Source organism: Mchenga conophoros, linkage group LG22 (genome assembly GCF_057382185.1).
Source record: "Mchenga conophoros isolate Kocher_MC1m ecotype Shallow Benthic linkage group LG22, M_conophoros_male_GT1.1, whole genome shotgun sequence".
Classification (NCBI taxonomy): domain Eukaryota; kingdom Metazoa; phylum Chordata; class Actinopteri; order Cichliformes; family Cichlidae; genus Mchenga; species Mchenga conophoros.
In genome coordinates, this window is record NC_140546.1 from 21526412 (window position 1) to 21548942 (window position 22531).

At 41.6% G+C, this 22531-nt stretch overlaps 2 protein-coding genes across 4 annotated transcripts; one reads left to right on the plus strand and one right to left on the minus strand.

Moving 5' to 3' along the window:
• The first annotated feature begins 896 nt into the window (after nucleotides 1-896).
• Nucleotides 897-8843, plus strand: ccn4a (cellular communication network factor 4a). The gene is made up of 5 exons (XM_085263342.1): nucleotides 897-1467; nucleotides 4089-4377; nucleotides 5350-5604; nucleotides 6656-6849; nucleotides 6936-8843. The coding sequence occupies exons 1-5, from the start codon at nucleotides 1420-1422 to the stop codon at nucleotides 7233-7235; spliced, it is 1086 nt and encodes a 361-aa protein (XP_085119468.1). The 5' UTR covers nucleotides 897-1419; the 3' UTR covers nucleotides 7236-8843.
• ndrg1a (N-myc downstream regulated 1a) lies at nucleotides 7713-21221 on the minus strand. Of its 3 annotated transcripts, XM_085263339.1 has the most exons (16): nucleotides 21065-21221; nucleotides 17124-17198; nucleotides 16578-16613; nucleotides 14040-14145; nucleotides 13510-13630; nucleotides 13153-13215; nucleotides 12989-13049; nucleotides 12439-12525; nucleotides 12255-12311; nucleotides 12011-12114; nucleotides 11734-11790; nucleotides 11588-11639; nucleotides 11147-11194; nucleotides 10704-10739; nucleotides 10310-10361; nucleotides 7713-9130 (listed from the first exon to the last, which is right to left on the minus strand). In XM_085263339.1, the coding sequence occupies exons 2-16, from the start codon at nucleotides 17178-17180 to the stop codon at nucleotides 8871-8873; spliced, it is 1197 nt and encodes a 398-aa protein (XP_085119465.1). In that variant the 5' UTR covers nucleotides 17181-17198; nucleotides 21065-21221; the 3' UTR covers nucleotides 7713-8870. The 3 variants fall into 3 exon arrangements, with proteins under 3 accessions (XP_085119465.1, XP_085119466.1, XP_085119467.1); XM_085263340.1 differs by lacking the exons at nucleotides 16578-16613; nucleotides 17124-17198; nucleotides 21065-21221 and adding an exon at nucleotides 14678-14839; XM_085263341.1 differs by lacking the exons at nucleotides 16578-16613; nucleotides 17124-17198; nucleotides 21065-21221 and adding an exon at nucleotides 14684-14838.
• Nucleotides 21222-22531: the final 1310 nt, after the last annotated feature.

Here is a 22531-nt window from a genome sequence, read left to right on the forward strand (position 1 = left end):
TTTCAAAGAGGAAAAAAAGACAAAAGTAATGTCTTAGGAAACGAAAGAAATGAAAAGATACACAATCTTAGATGATGGGGAAAAAACCTTTGATAACAACTGAAATTGGAGGTTGGAGGTTAACGGGCTTCAGCCCTGCTTCAGCAGGAGTAAGGATGAGAAGGTGGGGAGACCAGCAGAGATGGAAAGTAAAGAGACGCTGAGTTTTAGAGTAAGGAAAGAAGAGAGAGACAGAGTGCATTGTGCTGTGGATGGGGCGGGTCATCCTGGTCAGGGCAAAGAGGAAAGCCTGCTCAGATCAGTCCAGAAGCTGACAGCTCTCTGACAGGGATTAGACGACTGCCTGTAAATAATAGGGGTTCAGACCTGGGGCACTTTGCTCTTTGACAAAGTGTTCATTTCTCATCCATCACTCTTTCCTTCTCTCTGTTGCCTGTGGGGTCGAATTCTCACAGACGTTTGGTTATTCTGGGTGAGACTCAGCAGACTAAAAGCAAAAGGTGCTGTGGTAAAAGGTGCAGCATTACAAGAGAGTTTCCATATGGCGCATTTGGTGCTCACCTGCATCTCCTCAATGTGACACATTCAAATTTCCAGAAAAATGAAAGGAAAGCAAAGTAGCAGACTGTGAGATAGATGACATCATTTGATTTAAACTAAACATCTGGAGGCCAGGCACAGTCGGAGCCTTAAAATAGACACAATGGGCGAGAGGTAGGCGACCTGCTGTAGTTACAGTGGTGTTAAAAGAAAATACTCTCATGCAATGACAGGCGCATGATAAATAATTCCAAATATGTTTGCTGAAGTAAATAAGTTCAGAGGAAGCCAAATCGGGAGCATTACACAAAGTCCAGGCCTCAGTGTAAACTACATGATTGTATTTGTAATGTCTGTGTATGTGAGGCCTATCTTAATAGGAGACTCACATGCAACAAAGACAGTAACTTGAATCTCTATTTTGCCTGTGCAGAATGACCCATTAACTACACTGAAATCCTCAAAGGAACTTATTATGACTTGTGGAGTAGAGGGCAATGATTCTGTAGCCTACGTAAGCATACGCGCACTGCTTTTCAGACTGACTTGGAAATATCTGGAGCCTTTAAATTAAGCAGCAGTAATAGGAGTGTCAGAGTCCTTCCAGAGACTATTCCAGACACGCCCTAACCACCACAGCTGCCAGCGCTCTGGAGAAGAGGAGGTTCGGGTGAAAGTGGAGCTGAGGGGAAGAGAGGAAACCTGAGGGCAGGCTATGCGGGTCCGGACTCTTATTAACAGGCTGTCAGCGCAAACCGAAGGGCGCCGAGATGTCAGCGAGGGGACGAGGATGTAGCACACCTGAGGAGAGCGGCGTGTGGCGCGTTTGAGAGACGGAACTAATTCTGGATTCAATGCGTGTGCAGTTCCTCACCAGTGATGAGTTGGCTCCTGTTGTGGATTGTAACAGCAGCCGGGATTCAAGAGGTGGGATGGAGGACAGATTTCCCAAAGTACCTTTTTGTCTTTTGTTTTTCTTTCTTTCTTTTAACGTCCAGGTTGCATGTAACTCAGACGTTTAATGCAAGTTGCAGAAGACATAGGGGGTTATTTTAAAGTTAGTAAGGTAGGCTGAGATACACTATACGACAAGCTCATTTAAACGTAATAAACGAAATCAGTGTTTCCTCCGTTTTAGCCCCCCCCCCCCCCCCCCCCAATTTATTCGTCAGGTTATGGCAAAAAAAAAAAAAAAAAAAAAAAAAAAGAGAAAAAAATAGTTTTTTTAACCTTTGGCTGAATAAATATTTCCATTAAAATCTGCTTAAAAACTGATTGTTGTCCTTTATTATCCTATTATCCTTTATTTATTATTATCCGTTATCTGGCTTTAATTTTGCACTGTGGGATGCTCAAAGTTGTGTCTAGGCTCGTTCGGTTATATTTTAGTGCCACCTGGTGGATATTTGGGGGTACTCATGTGCTTTCTTGTATCCCACTGCCTCCTCAGAGCCTTTCTACTCATAAAGACATCAGTTTGTGGTCTAACCTCAGAAACTGAGTGTTTAAATTAATGATATTTTGTGTTAAACACGTTAAACACGGCGATATTCTTCGTTTTTGTAAGATTTGGGTTATTCAGCATCAATGTCAAATATACCCCTAAACAGTGTGGTTGTGAATAGTCAGTATTAAATATATTCTCATTATTGCATAATAAACTCATGTGGTTTGGAGGGAAATAACAACAACGCCTGAGTGACAGTTTCCCCTGGGAAAAGTCCTTTCTCCTCTGCTCTGAGGAAGGGTAAATCAAGCCAACACCTCCCCGCGGGTCATCTGACCTGACTGCAGGCTGACAGGAAGAAGAGATTAAACCAGGAGTGGAGCCAGGGTCATCAGCACTTGTAATCTCTTTGTAACCAGCTGCCACAAAAATATGACAAGTATTTGAGGTCACGTTAGAAAGCATTTAAAAAGGGGGGGAAAAGATGATGATGATAACCACAAATAGCTCACTAAATAATCTCTCTGTCTTGGTATTGTTAAATGTCCTACATGCAAAATGTGTTCATCAGAGATAAATGATTTCAATAAGATGTTTGTATCAATCCCAGCCCAGCTTTTATAATTAATTTATGAAGCACTCACATCTTGATTTCCATGATCTCCTTTTTCTGTGTCAGGGTGATGATTTCCTTAGCGGGAACAATATGTATGCCACTTTGCAAATTAGCCTCATGGCTGCAGAATAAATTAAGTCTTTTGATAAAACAGCTTTGTGGCACGACTGTGACTAAAAGTCGTTCATCTGCATTATCTTTAATATGACCATAATTCTACTGAAGTGCTGAGAACAAGCCGAGGAAAACGGATCCACCGTGCTTAAGATGATTAAGCATCTTTTCGCACAGTTAACCGCGGACAGAGTGTGCACGCACGTGTATCTTTCAAGCTCCCCATTTAAGAGCTCTGCTATAAGTATTTATGGCTGTAGAGACAATACTGGAGCTAATTTTATATGTTTCACTTCTCGCCCAGCCCCGACCACATACTGTACTTTTAATTAGGATGGACACGGTATCTGCTTCAGCTGAAGTCTTATTCATAAAGAGCCTTTGTGGTTTATTATTGCTACAAAACTGACTCATCTGCGTTTGAAGTTTTGCTCGATTTGCATCATAAATGCAACATGACTTCACTTTCCCTGAGAGGGAAGTTTCGGTTTCTGTCACACGAAGTAACAACCTGGAGATCATTTCCTGCTCCTTTCTCAAGCACACCATGCTCTCAAAACAAAAAGAATTCAGTTCAGACTCAACCATTTATTATTTTTTTTACAAAAAACAATAACAAAAAACATTCACATTCCCAAACTTTCATCAGTTGAGGCTCATGCATTCTCTGTCCAAAGCTAACCTCTAAGCTCTGGGCTGTTAATGTGCCTTATGTGCAGCGTTGCTGTGAGAACATCTGCTTTTAAGAGCTGCAAAGCTCTTTACTGTGTGATCTTGGCTACACAGAGCAGATTGTAAGAGTCATAATGCCAAGGGAGATGAAATTCATTTCATTGGCAGGATTTTTATAACTGTAAGTAGCACAGTTCTTGTTTGAAATATGGCAACGGAAACCAGTGTTAATACATAAGACACCAGGGGGCGATGGTGATTTAATAAGATTATCTCCACTGGGTGTTTAATTCATTTATATAGTCTTATTTAATTTATTGCACAGCACGAACACATGTTAGCACTGAAGCAGAAGTGTACAAGTAAGGGATTTTAAACCTTTCAAGTCCATTACTTGCTGAGACATGGTTACCAAAGAGGGCTAGATGAAAAAAAAAATCATGATTAAGGGCATTAAAAATATTGCCCCCACACAAGGGGTCAAATACCTTTTGTGCAATAAAAAAAAATTCCGGACAAACAGGTTGAAAGAGTAGTTGCAGATGACTTATTTTGTGCAATCACTGTAACAAAGGCTCAGGCTTGATGATGTGACATAAGCTGTACGCATGATGTGAAAGCTATTGGACATATTAGATTAATAAAATATAGAGTATATGAACTGGGAATCTCATTTTCTTTCCCCTTTCCTCTCTGCAGGCCTACTCCCTGAATTCCACCACCATGCTGCCTGCCACAGCTGTCACATCCCCATTTGTAGACCTGTACAACCGCACACAGTACTGCAAGTGGCCCTGCGAGTGTCCAGAGACCCCCCCTAAGTGCCCGCCAGGTGTAAGCCTCCTCATGGATGGCTGCGACTGCTGCAAGACCTGCGCCCGGCAGGTGGGCGAGGTGTGCAACGAGGCAGACATGTGTGACTACCACAAGGGACTGTACTGCGACTACAGCTCAGACAAGCCTAGGTACGAAAAAGGAGTGTGTGCATGTAAGTGTCACTCACCAAAACAAACTACCGCTGTACACCGCATCAAAAGTTCATTTTTGTAATGTTGCAAGTCACGTTCATTGTCCAAACTGCACACAAACTGCAGCACAGCACAGACTTGAGTAGAGAATATTAGAAAAAGCTATTTTTGGTTTGGTTTCATGGCACAGGCAGCATGTGCACATTATTCAACAAAGAGCACAGAGCACACATGGAAGAGAATTACTGACCTCAGTCTAGGGACATATCTGCAAGTTTTATATCCAAGTCTCCAACATGCAAATAACTTTTTGTGTTATTCATGTTTTCATGTTTTCATTTTATTATTTTGCCTTTGTTCTACATCCTTGCAGACTGTGCAGACTTAATCATTGCCTGATGTCGAGATCAAATCTATCCCAGATATTGCACAGCACTAGCTTCTAATGTAATTATTGCATTACATGTTTTTTGTATTTTAATACGTCTATGTGTTGTTATTTTCATACCATTTATCATTTTAGTTTCACTCACACCATTTTTCCCCCTTTTTTAATTATTCTCTTTTGTTCATTCGCTGCTTGTTGTGCTCACTTTTAAGGACTTTATTTTTTGGAATAAGCTGTGGAGAAATGAAATACTTACCTCCCACTAAATGATGTCTGCTGCTAAAAAAATAGTAAAAACAGACCTATGGTGTCACAGATTTTCCATCTCTAATAGAAGGTTCATTTAAAACCTACCTACACATGATCTGATGACAGTTTGAAGATGGAATAAGAAAATAAAAAATGGAGACTAATATAACAGTTTTCAAACATTTCTGAAGTGCAAAATGTTTCATTTATCGATTGCTTTTATTTTCCAAGCTCTGCAAGACAAATGTCCTCCTAATAATGGCGGACGCAGTTCAGCAGCAACGCACAAGTCCAAGCTTTTGTGTGTTTGCCCTGCTTTTATAATATATTCCTGCTTGTCATCCCTCTCTGGCAGACATGGTGGGAATCGGCTGCGAGCACAATGGCGTGATCTACCGTAACGGGGAGAGTTTCCAGCCCAACTGTAAATACCAGTGCGTGTGTGTTAACGGTGCTATTGGCTGTGTGGGGCTGTGCACAGAGTCTCAGCCTCCCCGTGTTTGGTGCCAGACCCCACGACGAATCAAAGTCCGGGGACAGTGCTGCGAGCAGTGGATCTGTGACGAGCCCAGGAGAGGGCGCAAGACAGCGCTGCGACATGCAGTCGAGGGTAGGAAGCTTTGGATAAAAAATATTGTATGTTTTAACCCCTAAATCTAATGTTCAGAGTTGATGGCTGAGAGGTCATTTAAATGGAAGGGAATGCTTCAAGTACAAATATAGTGAACAAATTACTAGGAAGCCCTCAGTATTCTTAAAAATGTGAGGATTTTACATGACTAATTGGAGCTCTCTTGGGCAGTATTGTTTGCACAGAAATGTAGACATACATACAGTACACCGTGAATATTTCTGATATTGAGTGGTGTTATTTACACCAGTATAAATCTTTAGAAGTAACAGAATCTGCTCTGTTTGAAACTGCATCTCACAAAGTAGCTGTGCAAGTAAAGCTGGTAGTCCAGACGCATCGTGAAGTATGTGTTTGTCGTAAACGTGTGAGTGACAAATCGATCCTTTCCTGTGGAAGCCAGTGGAGGCAAGAATGTGAATGAAGATCTCTTTGTGCTGCATAAGGAAACAAATTAGATCCAGACTTCTAGGCAGACACAATTTAACAGTTTGGATTAAAAACAGATGCGACACGAGGGGAGACAGTCATACTGTGCTTCTCGTGTTCTCTCCGACATTACATGTGCAGGATCTGAATGATCTGAATGTTAAACAAGTATATTCATGTTGCTAAAAGACAACTTTAAAACAAGAGGATATGTGATTGGTTGATTGAGTGGAATTGTTCTCCTGAAATTCCTTAATTGATCCGTTTATTTATTGATCCAGTTATTATAAAGCTGACTCCTGTTACATCTTTTATCACTGCTCTGTATTATGCTGGGGTCTGCCGGGGAGCCATGCTGCTAAATTTAACTGCAGCTGGAAAAACAATCCTTGTTTTGACTTTTTTTTTGGTCTCTAATAACCAAACGATTGGTTGAAATATTGTGAATTTTTAATTTCATTAAAACTTTAATTAAAACTGTCTATATTTAACTCTTGGTTTGCCAAATGGAGTAGAGTTGTCGCGACCTGGAGCACTTTGACAATGAAATGGCGCTGAACGTAATTTAGTTGCACACCTCTCTGTCTATGCTGCTGTCTAGTTTTCCCAGCCGAGACCACGAGCTGGCACAAAAACTGCATTACCCAGACTACCTCATGGAGCCCGTGCTCAAAGACCTGCGGCCGCGGCCTGTCCATGAGGATCTCCAATGCCAATGAGCGATGCGAGCTGTTTAAAGAGTCTCGTCTCTGTAACCTGCGGCCGTGCGAGGTCGACATCACCAAACACATCAAGGTAGTAGTCTCACAAACACGTACAATAACTGATCAAACTGAAATGGTTTTTATATTTAAAATCTTCCTGTTTCTTTGCTCCCTCAGCCAGGGAAGAAATGTCTTAATATCTACAGGGAAGATCAGCCAACAAACCTCACCATCTCCGGCTGCACCAGCAAGAAAGCGTACCGGCCCAAATACTGCGGCGTCTGCACCGACGAACGCTGCTGCATCCCCTACAAATCCAAAACCATTGACGTGGAGTTTGAGTGTCCCAACGGGACGGGATTCACCTGGAAGATGTTGTGGGTTCAGGCCTGCTTCTGCAACCTCAGCTGCAGAAGCCCCAATGACATCTTTGCTGACCTGGAGAATTATTACGGTTATCCAGAGGTTATGAACTAAGAAGCGACCTGTCGGTTTGTCCCATCTGTAAAGAGCTTTAGAACTTTTTCCTGACTTTCATTTCCTATGCAGTTTTTTCCTTTCCTTTTTTAGTCCAATCATGTACAAGGGATTTTGTTCCGTTTTCTTTTTCCTATTGGAAAAATCTGTAAATATCACATATGTGTATTCATAAAGCATGGTGTGCTTTTGAAGACTATTTAAAGAAGTGTTTGCAAATGAAAATATTCAACAACGCATGTGAAATACTGAAGGTTTAATTTATTTATGAGGCTTTTGGCATATGTACTGGCATGCTATGTTTTTTGGACGACGTCTCACATGGACATTGCTTGCCTGCCTTTAAACTCCCATATCAACGGAGGTTGTAGGTTTTTCTTCATCTATTTCATTAAATTCTCCCTATAAGTGTTAAGAGATGAACAAAGATCCCCAAGACTACATATTCATATGAAATAAGGATAATCAGGGAAGCTGTTACACATTTTTTTGTCATTTTTTAATAAATACAAACGGTTATGTCATTTTAATGCTTTTCTACAGCATTAGAAGGTTGTGTATTTACAAAGCTGTATGTACGTGTTCTACAGAGCCAAATGTTTTTGTAGTGCAAGTAAAATACAGAAGAAAGAGTAGAAAGTATCAGGTAAGTTCTATGGCTATCCTCGTGTTTACATGTGGACCTCTCTTTTATCACTCACTCAAGAATCCACACACAGGAGCAGCACAATCTAACAAAGGTGAACAATTTCATGGCACATTGATTGCATAGAAATCATCATAAAAATCATTAAGAGAGAACCGTTTTTGATCCATTAATAAACCATGTGATCCTGAAGCTTTAGCATTGGTTTTTCAGTGTTTTGATTGACGACAAAGCATACAATTTAGATTAATTTTAAATTCACCTGCAAACTGCTATTTCAACAATCTTTTGGGGGAAAGAAAATTCACAGGGGGGGAAATAAATGACATTTGCAAGGTCAAACAATTTGCTGTGCATGATATACTTTAAGTCTGCCCTTTCAATTTTCAAAGATATACGTGTAGTGCCTCCCCATTCACTCTCCACATCTACAAGTCTGCTCCTACATACGAACAATAACTCATACATGAAAAATAAACGGATAAATGATCGAACAATTACAGTGAGAACAGGAAACACATTTACAGTCGGGTAAATTTGAGAAAGCTGCGTCAGTAGGGTAAAAATGGACCAAAAAAAATGAGGTTGGAGGGAAAGATGAAGGGGAGGTTGTTTTTTTTTTGTATGCGAGATTATGAGGGATATATTACAAGCTGGTGTACTCTTAGCCACAGCTTTCTCCGACATTCTCTGCTTCGATGTCCCCAAATGCTGCGTTGCCTCCAATTACACTGTGGCCCCAAACATTTTCTGCTTGCAATCAATAAACACGACCTCAACTTCTTACTCAAACATATTTCCAAACTAGGGCAACTCATCTGCACTGAGAAATCTGCAGGTGAGTGTGTATTGTGCGTTTTTTTATTTCTTTTTTTCCCCTCTCTTTTAAACAATTCCAGGTTGATGGGCCAGGTGTGAATTAGAGGTAGCGCAGCAGAGACTGAAGGGGATCCTTGAGAGGTTTGGATGTCTGCTGAGTGGAGGGTTATTTAGCAGGACACTTCGGCGGACTTGCTCACGCCTTGGTCCACGTTGTTGTTGGCCGTGGTGTCCATGGAGCTGTCTGTGTGGGAGCGGCCGTGCGGATTCTCAGTCGTGTGGCTGCGGCTGCGGCTGCCCTCGTTGGTGTGGGAGCGGGAGCGGTTTCCCTCGCTGGTGTGGGAGCGGGAGCGGTTGCCGTCGAACGAGGTGACGCTAGAGCCAGAGGCAGTGCGGGAGCGAACAAGGCGGGTCATGCTGGCAGCAGGCACTGAGGGAAGAGGAAAAGAATTTACTGACGTCCACTTTCCCATTGCTCACTACCTTTCATCACAACCTTCAAGAAGATTTGCAGAATTTTGTAATAAATGTATGGCGAGCATATAAATTGCCACGTGTTGTTACAATGAAAGCAAGCCATCCAAACAGATGCAGACAATTAAAATTGGTTCTACTGTCATCAGCAAATGCAAACGTGTCAGTCAAATGAAAGTTCACACGGACACCATTTAAACTAAACAGCGAATACTTTATGCTTGAGAGCAGTAGTGCAAAGTTGTCAAATTCAATTCGACCTTCAGCAGGCTGTCTTGACCATGTCTACATGCCCAAATTAACTGAACTGTTCCCGTGTGATTGGCTGATTAGTTATTAAATCAGCTGAATGGCTGTGTATAATAAAGTTGCCAGTGGGTGCACATATGGTCTGTCCTTTGAGCATTAGTTACATCATAGTGAGTACATGCCCTAATCAATCATAAAAACAAGGGGTGCGAAGGCTGTGTTGGGGCATTATTATAATCACCTTATATTTGTGTGTACATTGGTACAGTCAAGCATTCCCGTTCCCAAATTCATTAATCACATTACAGTCAGAAATCAAACAACTGAGTCACCTGCAAGAGTTACACAAGATCCTAAAGTATCTGAATAATCAAACATGCTTTGAACTCACTTTGTGGAGCGCATTTGACCAATTGCAAAAATTCTCAAAGGGGGCATTCTCAGTGCAGTTCATCATAAATAATAAATTTTGGCACGTAAAGAGACAAGAATGTGACACTCGAGTGCTCAGATCTTGTGCATGTCCTTCTTAGGGTAGCTGTTTGTGCTGATGTGTGGGAATACGTAAGGTTTAATGTGCTATTCTAAACTAGAAATTATATTACTGGTCTCAGCAACGTAATGAGGAGCCTAACAAAATTAATTAGTGCATTAATGTTTTCAGAGTGTTTGATTTTCAACACTGGATGAGGTGAACTCGAAGGCTAAGAGATCTTTCTCTCACCACAAGGTGGCAGAATATACATCTTTTACAGAATTAAATCTGTAAGCACCGGTGATGGCAGGCATTTTTTTCTGTGTCGTTTTTATTTTCATGCACGTTGGAAGAAGAAACTTTAATCTGAACATATCTCAGTAAAACAAAGTGAAAGTATGTGATACTTACTGTATCCCATGCCCTGAATGAAGTACTTGAACGCCTCGGTCAGCTTGCCAGGCTGCAGAGAAGAACATAAAGATAATCAGTCCTCTTTTCAGTAATTATTATATTTGTTTGCATAACATTGACAGGTTCAAGCTCTCAGCCACCAGCTTACTTCCCAGGGTTTGTGATATGACAGCTGTTATGAACAGGTGCTGTGCAGTTTGGAGGATTACAACCTGACAACTGTGGTTCATGTCTGGTACTTGTTAATGCTCTTAAGTGCCACCCTCCTACGCCATCCACCCCTCCACCTGACCCCGTGTGCTGATTATCCAGCCCTGTCCAGCCTGTTCTACAGCATCAATGTCTCTCATGTTATTTCCCCCTCCCTATTTTCTTTCTCACACATACACACCTGGTCAACCTGGGGCATGCCACCGCAGTCGGCCATCTGGGGAGAAGAGTAAAAGAACACAAAATTAGAATTTTGCATGTTGTCACTTGTGTATTCGTGCAGCATCGTGCACACTCCATAACCCCCCACAGCGCTCATTAAGTCCAATTTGAACACGCAGAACCATTAACCCCAGTAAAAGGCACCACTTTAAGTCAAACAGCCATTTGATTTGAGATGCGGTTCATAAAAAGCTCGCCACAGGCCAGCCGAAGTAGGTCAGTGAGCTCTGGGGAAACGCTCAGCTGTCATACCACTGGTTAATATATCACCAGGTAAATGCTGAGCCAATGGAATCTTATCAGCAGATGAGTTTTCATCAAGGTGGTTATAATCTGGATGAGAATAGGAGACAGGAGGTGTGGGGTAAAGGCCACAACAGAGGGAATGAGTGGGGCCCTCACCTTAAGAAGGGTGGCCTTTGTGGGGTCCAGCTTAGTGTTGCACTCAACCTGCAGGAACAAACGCAAAACATTTATTAGGCAAATGATGTGTGATGACCAACAAGTTTTTAATGTTGTGTGCTTAATCCAGTTATTCCTATGGATAATATATACTAACAAATACGTTTTGGATTTGGGACCTGTTTGCAGCTGAAAGCAGCAGCAGTCACACAAATCTCTTAACTTTAACAGATTAAAGCTGATCTGCATCACTCCGTTTCTGTTTCCAATTCGGTTCTTGCCTAAGACATGCTAAACTGTTGTCCTTAAGCACTTATCCTTGCATATCTCTTGGGCTTAAGCAGACGACTGAAGCGAATGGAAAACACGTCCAGCACAAGTTGAACCGTGTTAACGGCAGTGGGAAGTCTAATCATTAGCACTTGAGCCATGTGAACTCACCACGGCCTCCACGGCAGGAGAGCTATCGCCAACCACCAGCAGAGAAGGGCACCTGGATAAAGGACACACAACCACACAGTGAATGTTTCCGTGTTAGAAATAACATTGTTTCATTTAAGCTGATGCCGTTTTTGAGAACAACTTACTTGAGGGTTCTGGCATGGCTTCCAGGGACTGGCCTCTCAATTTCCAGATCCCTTCGACTGTAGACAGACACATCTGTTAGTGCGCAGAACACGCTACTTTCGGCTGCTCCCTAATTTTTGCACCCGATGGCCTCCCTGACTCAACTCCACAGGGATCGGTATCTCAAATGTGTACAGCACTACACTAAGGAGCCACCACACTTTCCATTAGAGTGTATGAACTCAAACACCAAGATTATATCATGAAACATTTACATAAACTAGATGCTGTGCTTACCTTTCATAGGACTTGACAAAGAGATGCAGGTTAAACAGGTTCATGTCATTCATGATGTGGTGGCGGTATGTGGCAATTAGATCATGGTTGTGGTGAATTTCCTCCTGCGGTACCCAAAACAAAAGACGGGTTAAACCCACGACCTACAAATGAATCTAACTAAAATCCTAGTTTCAGTTTACAGAGGTACTTTAAGCGTAATGAAGATATTAATTAATTTAATAATGAGAATTTGAATCTTTACCTTTCCAAACAGGTGGGTGATGATCATGTCGGGCTCTGCGTGAGTCCAGCCACTGATCTAAAAAACAGAAAAAGCTATGTTTAGCTTTAATGGTTCTGCAAATCCAAAAGTCAAAGTTACCACAGTTTTTGGAAATGGTTTGAACAGTTGTAGGTGCTCATATGTGTGTTTATACGCGCATTACCTTGTGTGCAGCCCAGTCCATCCATCCCTCAGCACACGAGTTGATGTTGATGAGAACAAGGCCTTCTACCATATTTGGGTAGTCCAGCTAAAAGATACATAAATGAACTTTAGAAATAAACCACGACACATTTCGCTAAATATGTGCCCCACAACCGATTTAAAAAAATATTTTGTATAGCCCATCTATTTATTTATTGTTTCCCAATTTGGTGAGGGTTAGGTTTTAATCTAAAGCTCTTTAATGTTATATCGTGCCCTGTTGAACAATATAGAACTAGTTAAAGTAAAGGCTGCAAAGAGTTAAATGTTGCATCTTTGCCAGCTTTGTGTCAGCGGGGAGGGGGGGCTTACTATTGAGCACAGTGTTAGTGGTGAGCTGATCTTGTACATTCCTGAGGCTTTCATGGCTCTGCAGGCTCAAGCAATAAGCGGCAGTGTGTTGCCAAAAATCAGCCAAGAGCAGAAACCCATTAGCCAGCTCTGCTAATCCAAGATTGATTAATACTGAAAATATTAAGTGTGACTGAGAGAGCGTGGGGTAAACTCACAGCAAATCTGGACAGAATGTAGGCCCCGGCTCCCATGCCCATGCCAATCACACTTTTCAGGCTAGAGTGCACAAAAGTAGAGGGGTACTGTTAGAACAACCGGTTAGAAAGTGTCTCAAATATAAAGGGTGAAGTGTCAGGCTGGGAACTGGAGCTCAATTTACCCAAAATGCTTTAAGACCAGTGGGAGAGACTCAGCGAGTTGGTCCATAGAAGGGTACTCATATCTGGGGAAACAAAAAGAGTATTGTTACAGACACTATCTAATCAGCAATGGTCTTATATTACCGTTATCAACTCCTGACAGCAGTTTGTGTTCAGCTAATCTTAACATAAGGCAAAGTCTCACCATTAAAGCAGAGATTAGGCTGAACAAGAGATAATACTTGTCAAATTAGGTCACCTTAAGCACATTCACAGTGATCTACCTGTTGATTCTGAGGTCACAGACTGCTTGACATACATTAAGTGTCTCTCTGTTTGTGACTGTGTGCGCACATGCATGTGTGCATCTGGCTCACCCAGTGGAAAAGGTGTTTGCTCCTTCATGCTGCCCCGGGGCATCGACGTGACACACAGCAAAGTGCTGCATGATTTCCGCCATGTCCTCATGGTCGAAGAGCGTGTTCCAGCAGGTTTTGTCTGGAAAACAGTGAAAAGATGGTGGAGTTGGATGAGTGGTTCTTAATAGAGGGGGAAAGAAGAACTCAAACCGCCTGAATAGATGAGCAAATCTCAGGTTTGGAGGTGCCGTGAGCAATCATCTTACAAAATCTGACTTCATTACAAAAAAAAAGAAAAAAGAAATCATGGAAGACTCCACGAGGAGTCTCCACACCTCCTCCTACAGATACACAAACATGACCGAGCGTAAAATGATAGCGTGGATACAAGGGTTATAAGTCCAGCTTAGATACTTAGATAGACTTAATATAAAGGTAGTTCAGAGAAACTAATTTCATTTTAATTGGTATGATCATTCAAAACACACAAGGCCTTCGGTACCACAGCACGTTTCACCAAGATAAAGGAAATAATGAGGTAGGCTTACAGTTCAGGCCGACGTCATGGAAGGTGAGAATGACTGGTCTGTCCCCCTTGGGAACCCCCTTCATTGTACAGTGAATTCTTCCATTAGGAGTCTCCACATCGTGCTCCTATAGATACACAGACATGACCATACTTTTATAGCTCCAGGTTACAAAAAATACATAAATATATTTATATATATTTCTTTAAAGTTACTCCTTGATGCTGGTGCAACAGGGCTGCATAGTCAATATGACAACGTAAAGCTGTTGCAGTAATATTTGAAATACTTTTGTTAAATACAACCTCCAATAATTAGCCTGTTTTTTTGATGGAAAATCGAAATGATAGGCTCTTCACCAGGAATAATTTACCCAACCATGCCGCATCTCGTTACAGAGGTTTATCATTCCATTAAATATATTAGTTTTCTATCTACTTTACCAACTGAAAAGTAAGCAAAGCCATTTCAAAAGGCTGGCCACTGTAAAACACAACACATTTTTTCCACATGAGCCACAAAAGAAGAATATTTTTTTCCCCGTTTAGCACCTGTGCAACAACTCCAACTTTAGTATCGATTGTCCAGCAGGCAGCATAATCCCACAAATCCGCTGGAAACTACAGCAAACATTTTAATAAAGCTTTTAGTCTACTCACGCTCACTTCAATCTCAGCGACAATCATTTCCACATCAGGATCCTCCAGAACCATGTTTGCAGGAATAGAGTTAAACACTGCTTGCTACTGAAAACTGTAGTTACAGTGGCTCTCTGAGCTATAGATCCAAGAGCTGGTAAGCCTCTGAAGTCGTTCAGCCCTTCAGTGAGAACTGCATTTTATACCCCTGCTGCTTACCAGTTGGCCTAAGCTCCTGGCCTCCCATGGTGCCTTGCAGGCTGGTCAAAACAAGCTAATTCTAGATGAAGATATCCTTAAATTGGATCAGCCAATGTCAGAGAGGGGCATCAGCTACTGCGCTGACATGATAAGTATGAGCATGCGATGAGTGGCAAAACATGATGAATAAATGAGGCAGCAGCTATTATTCAGTAATATTTAGGGGAGAAGATTTACAAAAACAAAGACTTAACTTAGTGTTGGTAATTAAATATAGATCCTGCACGATATACGGCAGCAAACAGTCTTTCGAGACTAGACTGAGCCCTTTTGATGAAAATCTTTGATTTGTTTCTAAATTACACATTCGGTATTTGGTTAAAACTCACCCATAATACATTAAAAATTTAGTTAAATAGTGAAACGAAGTTTTAAAAATTTCTCCAAATATAAATACTGCCATAATCCATGAATAAATCAGTTTTAAGAACTAGACTAAAAAAAACATTTAACTCCTTTAAAAAAAAGTTTTTTTCTATAAAATCTAAATATGTAGAGTGATTATTAGCTAAAAATTGCTTTTACATTGTCATTCATTTCTTTATTTCTAATAATTTTAAACTTAAACTGTTTATATGAAGGTTTATTATTAACCAACAGCAGCTCTATGGTGATCCATCAGCAGGTCAAGGGTATGTCACGAGACAACCTATTAGGTAGTTTGTTTTTTACCCCCAAACCAGTTCTAACTGCATGGGATCTACTTGTCAGGAACATCCAGCAAGGAGGTAAAACCTATTTACGAAATGTAATGTACAGGATTCACCACAGCTCGCTCCACCCACGCTTTGCAGGGCACACTCAAACGTGGAGACTACGCAGTGGAGATAATCCTGCAAGGCAGCGAGCATGTGTCTGTGTGTACAGAGTGTTCATAAGCACACACGCACATCTGTGAAACTTACAGTGGAATTTCTTTTTTGTGTATGTGTGTGTGTGTCCAGGTGTCATGAATGCATTCGCTAATAAAAATCAGGGAATATCATCAGAGCCAACTAATCCTGCGCGACTGACTGTTGGAAGCTTAGTCCCCACAGAGACATCAAACACTTGCCCTGGATACTTTAGGTCAACCAATCTGTCAGTGTCACAGCAAAGAAAGTCAGAAGGACTCTGATGGAGCTCAGACTCTCAGTAAAAGAACCCCATCCACACACTGCCTGAGCACAAAACCCTTAAATTCGCATGAAGTTTGAAGAAAAGATTTTTTTAAGTTGAAACCAATGCACTTCTCACACCTACTGTTATTTAAAAACAACACAGATTCAAGAGGCAGCAAATGTTTTCTGACTATAAGGAGCTCTGTACAGGGTGTTAGGATCGCCCCCAGACTCAGCAGCACCAAAACACATGCAGTTTCTCCCGATAGGCTGCATCATCAAATCCAGTTCAACATGCATTTCATCATTTCCTGTAGCTGACTCAGTTAGTGGAACCCTAATTAGGTTTCTGTCCTAATAAAATCACAGCAGATAAAAGGTCAATGAGGTAGTGCCACAGCTATGTTAATAATTATCAAAGTATTTCATTTTATCAGCCACTAGATGGTACTATTCAAGGTAAAGTTATGAGATACCAAGCAGTGGATTTAACTGCTAAAACAAAATGTTGCAACTTGTCAGAATGATAAAGTGTTTAATGTGTGTTTATGCAAACATACCTTGGTTACAAGCTGCTGCACAGCCTCTCTCAAGCCCTGGAAAGAGAGAAAAGAGGAATGAAAACATAAAAGATAACATGATTACGGTGCAACAAGCTATAATCTAATATCCCAAAGTCGATTCCCATCACTGAACCCAACCTGAATCAAGTATAATTTTGACTGCACAGTCAACATAATGCATCAAACATGAAGAACATTCTGTGAAATTATGTGAAAGCGAATCATACTGTGGTATTCTGGTGCATATGCATGATTTTCTTATTGCACTAGTTCCATTTTTCTAACACACAGCCGACCACAGACAGCTTAATTGTCTTTTACTGTGCATATTTTGGAAATCTGTGTATAGAAATTTATGAAGTGTTCAGTGATTACGTTCTCATATAAAAGCACCAATATCCCAAAAGTTATATCTAAAGAAAAGTCAAGCTAAGAGGCACAAATAAATCAGCAAAAAGCATACAAAGCTTGACAGCATAGAACTCCAACAGCTTAAGATTTATCTGAGAGTCACCGTTAAACAAAACTTTGCACAAAACATACCGGCAGCTCCCTGTCAACCAGCAGGGGTTTGGACTCAACAACCTGGATATCATCCATTTCAAAGAGCTGCAGAGCCTGGGAGAGATTGGAGCAATTAGTTAATGACTGGTTCAGCATATTTCTGTGTACGAGGATCAAGGTTTTTATATGCATTACTGTATTTTAAAATAAAAGAGTGATTAAAGGCCTGTTAAAGTACAGATTTGTCCCTTTCTTTTGCTCCTAAGCGTCTTTAAGGGGACTGCTGGGAGACTTTTGTCAGAATTGAGGAGTTGCAGACAATAGAATGAGGCCTGCTTGAACTTTGGCTGGGTGTGTTTCTCCACACGAAAGTAAAGAGGGCTTAAGTTTAATATAGTCCAAGACACACTCGCAACATGCAGAGGCTTGCAGCAGTTATCTGCAGTAACATGCGGCTCACATAACGGACCACACCTGCGAACCGCCTACATGAGAAACACGTGGATAACCTGAAAGACAGTGCGCAAGGTGGCTGACAGGCACAAAGCAAGGTTTGGCTGTGAGGGGAAGAGGAAGTGTGATTTTTGGGTAATTCTCACCCTGCTGAAAGATTTAAAAGAAAAAAAAGATCTACTACACATGCACTTTGAAGATTGGACTCAAGTTAATTATCCACTGAACTTAGAGCTGAAAAAGACCCTCCCTAAATCCAGGTTTCGGGATTGGGAAGACATTTCATAAAATAACATCAAAGTGGGGCTTAATGACAACATTAAAAGGAAAAGAAAGATGAAGAGTTGTACAGAGGGGCAGAAAACTGGAAGAGAAGCCAGGCTGTGCAGATCATGATGCTGTGTTGGAATAGAGCATGTAGGCTGTGACTCTGCATGCAAATCAAATTAGCCAGTTAAGAGAGCCCTTTGTCCACTGGCCGCAGCAGGCCAGGGGCTTGCCCACTTCTCTCCCACAGCTGAAGCGGGGGGGCCATGATGACCAAGACACACATCCATATACAGGAAGCAACTGACACCCTGGTTCCCATCTAAACTTCCCAGCTTCTTTTCAGCGCCCTGCTTGCGCTTCCTGTCACTTTCTGTGTTTATCTTGGTTTCTGTTTGGGTGAAGTCTCTCCGTTTGCCATTTCCAGGCTTTGACAATGTCTTTTGTGCCAGCAAAAATAGAAAATAGAAAAAAAAAAACTTAATCAACCTTCAGAATTGCAGAGTGCTCATCAGAGCAAGTTTGCCATTTAGAGGAAGCAACTCATGTTTCAGATATGGGTGTCTGGCAGAATACGCCCTGGGTACACACAAACACCTGTATGCCTGTGTTTCTCTGATGAGGAGAACACACACCAGCGCCAGGCAGCTCTCACAGCGCCGCAGAGGAAGAGGAGTATCAAACAACAGGTTCGTTTGTTCACTGCGGCCCTTCCAAAAACATGGCTGCGGTTACACTGCAGGAGCTTTGTTGAAGAGGACAAGAGAGCAGCCCCCGCTGAGATTCCACAGCCATGTAACAGAAACCATGTTTATGATTTTCATAATATCGAAAGAAAAAGAAAATGCTCAGGCCATTTTTGATTATATAATTTGAAAAAAATGGAGGGGGGGGGGATGTAATTTCCCATGTCAACATGAGCAAACCTCTCGGCCTGTTTTCTGTTTTTAAGCCTTTTTTTGCAAACAGCAAAAATAAAACCAGACAAGTAAGTTCACCCATATGGAAAAGCAACATTTATCATATCTGGTGTCTCTTTTTCTTTTTGTAAATCTTATGGGACTTACAGGTGTGCTGTACTTTGATTTACTCACTTTGGTGAGTAAATGACAACGTGGGACCAAATGGAAAACAACAGAAACTAAATTAATGAAATAAAAGCACGCATCTCTTTTCAAGCTTGGCTACCAGTCACTACCTGCCAGCATGTCGACATCAGAGAGAAGCTCTGACAGAGCAGCAGGCTAAGACAACTAGGTCACCTGCTGTTTACACCTGTGGTGTTAGCCAAGCTGAGCTAATGTTTCACCTCTTTGAGAGGAGTGCAGAAAGGGGAAGTGTTAGTTTACCCACGCCAGAGTCTGAGCCTAAGCAACACGATAGGAGTGCTGCTGCTGTGACATGTTTTATGAAATGATTTCAAACGACTGTCATGGAAAGAGATAAATATTCAACAGTGGCCCATTACACTTAAAATGTATTTATAATGTCGATGAATAACATGAGATGGAGTGAATAACACTGAACGCAAGGCTGCTCTGCTGCTCTTAATATTGTGGCACACCGAGCACAATCGCTTCCTCAAATTTGGCCACATTGGGTAAAAGACTATTCTCAGATTTTAAGATGAGCGTGTTCCCTCACAGGAATTTGCCTTCGGTGCCTTCTTTAAAACCGGCCTCAGCACAAAGAGGTGCCAGTGGCAGCAGTTGTCCCTGCATGCAAAGGCTCCTGTTAGAAAAATGTCATTGCAGAAGGAAAGAAACGAAACAAAAGCAGTAACTGAAACAGCTTTGGCTTGGCAGAAGTGAGACTGTTATGCAATCTTAAACAGGAAACAGTGGGAGGATATACGTTTCTAAGAGATGATCCTAAAAGTGTAGCTCAGAAAAAAAAAAACCCAAAAAAACCACAAACTCGAAATTATTTGAAGCATTTTTATTTGTTGACAGTTTGACTTCATGTCAAGGTTTTAGTTTTTCAAGCTTCGACACCGACTGGTTTCGATGACTGATTAGGGCAGTTGTTGGCTTTCTGAATATTAAAAAATATCACCTGACAATGAGATGCTGCGGTTTGAGCTTTAGAGGAAAACAACAACTCTGGCTCAGGTCTACGTAAAACATCAGCGCTTGTTTTCCACAGTAAATCCAGGAGATGGGGTGCGCTGCTTTAAGCCACAACATCCAAGTTACAAAACAAGCATGGGCTCAAACTCTCTTTGTTCACTGACAGAAAGAAGCATATGTAGTGATTAGATTTGGACAGAGTCTCAATTTCAGAGAGCCAGAATCAAGGGCAGGTCATCCCTTCACTCCTCTGCCTCCATATACTTTTAAATCCACGAGCCTGCTGCATCCATCTGCAGAAACAATGATTGCTTCCCTAATCTTTGGGAACTCGCTTAATCTGTCAAATCCCTGGTTCTGGAATATCAGCAGAGCAGCAGCAGGCCTGCTGGACTAAGCTCATACAGACCTACATTTTCACTGTAAGAGATAGCAAATTGTGGGCGTCTTCCTCTCTATAGTGAAGTTGGTGAGGAGGGGTCACGCAGATCTGATGGGGAGCAGTCTTGTTTTTCCTAGCAAAGATTTATTTATTTATGCATTTTGGAACACTTGCTGTTAATACCATAAGTCAATAAAGAAAATGTTTAATACTTCGATCAGCATCAGCCACAGCCCAGTCTCTCTCCCTCCTCCAGCCCCCACCCTCGTGCATGTTTGTTTGTTTGTTTGTTTGTTACATTAATACCAAGGCTAGAAAGCAAAGAGGATTTGTTATGCAACTATCTGGCCTCACGATGAGTGCAACATTTGACATAAAACTGCATGTTTCCCGTGTGCTCGCGTGCCACCAGTGTCACGTGTGACATGAACGTTGATCTGCGAAGATCTTTTACACTTTGCACACATGGCACCTTCCTTGCTATGAAACACATTCCACAGATTATTTGATCTTTTTTGAGAAACATGCCCAAAAGTGCGAGAAAGCTCTCTCGGAAAATGCACGTGGACATGTAATAGAAAGCATTTTTTAAATGTGCAAAAATAAAAATGTGGTTCCAGTTTCTATAAAGGGGTTAGAAAAAGGAAAGAAATAATGCAGCCTTAGTTTCTTATTTTAGTTGTGTTTCAGCGGTTGCGCACAGACAACGTCAATAACGGGGAAACTGAGTAGGAAGTGAGCGCACAATTCCTTGGAACCCATAAAAAAGGAGTTCATAGTAGAGTTCATAATTCCAAAAAGAAACCTACCTGTTGGTTTAGCAGATGATTGTCCTGAAATGAAAACTTCCTGAAGAGATGGAGAAAAAAAGTCCTCAAAACTTTTGCAATCTCTCTCTCTCTCTCTCTCCTTCTTTCTCTTTGAAACAGCAGCGTTGCTTTGTTTACGTGTTGCGCCAGGCGGATGTATGAGGGAATTTTATAAAGCTTGGGGGCGTGCAGCCCGGCCCACTTTCCCCACCGCCGCCTCTATTGGGCAACACCAGCTGTGGGATTTGAGAATGCAGCTTTCCAGCGGTTGCATGACCAGGAAGCTGTGACTCTCGGGTGAGATGCACGAAAAAAGAACGCCCACCCGATTTATCCCCGGTGACAGCCGACTTTATTTTAGGACTTTTGCCTTCCTATTTTTAGGAATTTGGGGGGCTACCCCGCAGCTCAAATGTTAAAGTGACTGTGTGATATTTTATCTCCCTCTGATCTGTCCTTTGTATACATTCTTACTACGTGCATTGCAACTTCTAAAGACCCACGTTGTCCTTTAATAGTTCTGTCAAGTGTGCCCCTTTTCTCCGCTGTGCAAAGACTCTAACATGCATGCTTATATTTTATTTTTTATTTTTCTTAGACCAACCTACAAATTATCTCTGCTGTAACTAAGCGAGTGTTTCCACATTCTTGCAGTCGCAGCATGTGACCGTTTTTTAAGATGTGTCTGAGCCATTGTCTGCCGAGTTAGGAAGGCAGCCAGGCCTGCAACCTTGATTTGAGGCCAAGAGGAGATAAGTCTGTACAAAGGGAAGCCCTTCCCTCGCGTTAGATCATAACGCCTTTCCTTGATAACGCATGGATATTGACTAATCAAAGCTGGTCTGTCCTATATAATCAATAGCATGGTGGAGGATGTTTTTTTTTCTGTGTGAGTAGATGTGGAGATGTTACTTCAAGAAACTGCGTGAAACATCTTTTAAGCCCCCGATACAAATGATTTCAGACACATCTGGTGTGAAGTCTGTCTTTAAAGGTTTTTCATTCATGGAGCATAGTTAAACGTGGAGGGGTCTTTTTTCGTGTGTGGAAATTTCCACATCTGCAAAACTGTGACTGCTATACTGTGGATCTGCTAATAAGTGCTAGTATTGGCAATGACTGTGTGAAAGGTCCTTGTCAGGATACAATAGCACTACTGTGGACTTGTAATGTGAGGCCCTCAATAGGAACACATCGGATAATAGGCGCATTGGAGGGGGGAAAAATATGAGCACTATGCTAATTTCAGGTCAGTCACTTACACTGCAAGACACCACCAAAAGTGCTGATGGGCATAGTTCAAACAAGCAAAATATATACCCGACACCTTAATGTGTATAAACAGAATGCAGCATTTCCTGTATTTGTGGAGCATCTTCCTAGTTCTGTATCTTCATCCCACTTATTATTTTGAAGCACTGACAACCTTTGAAAGACTGCTGTGAGCGATTTAGTGCAGCATATGTA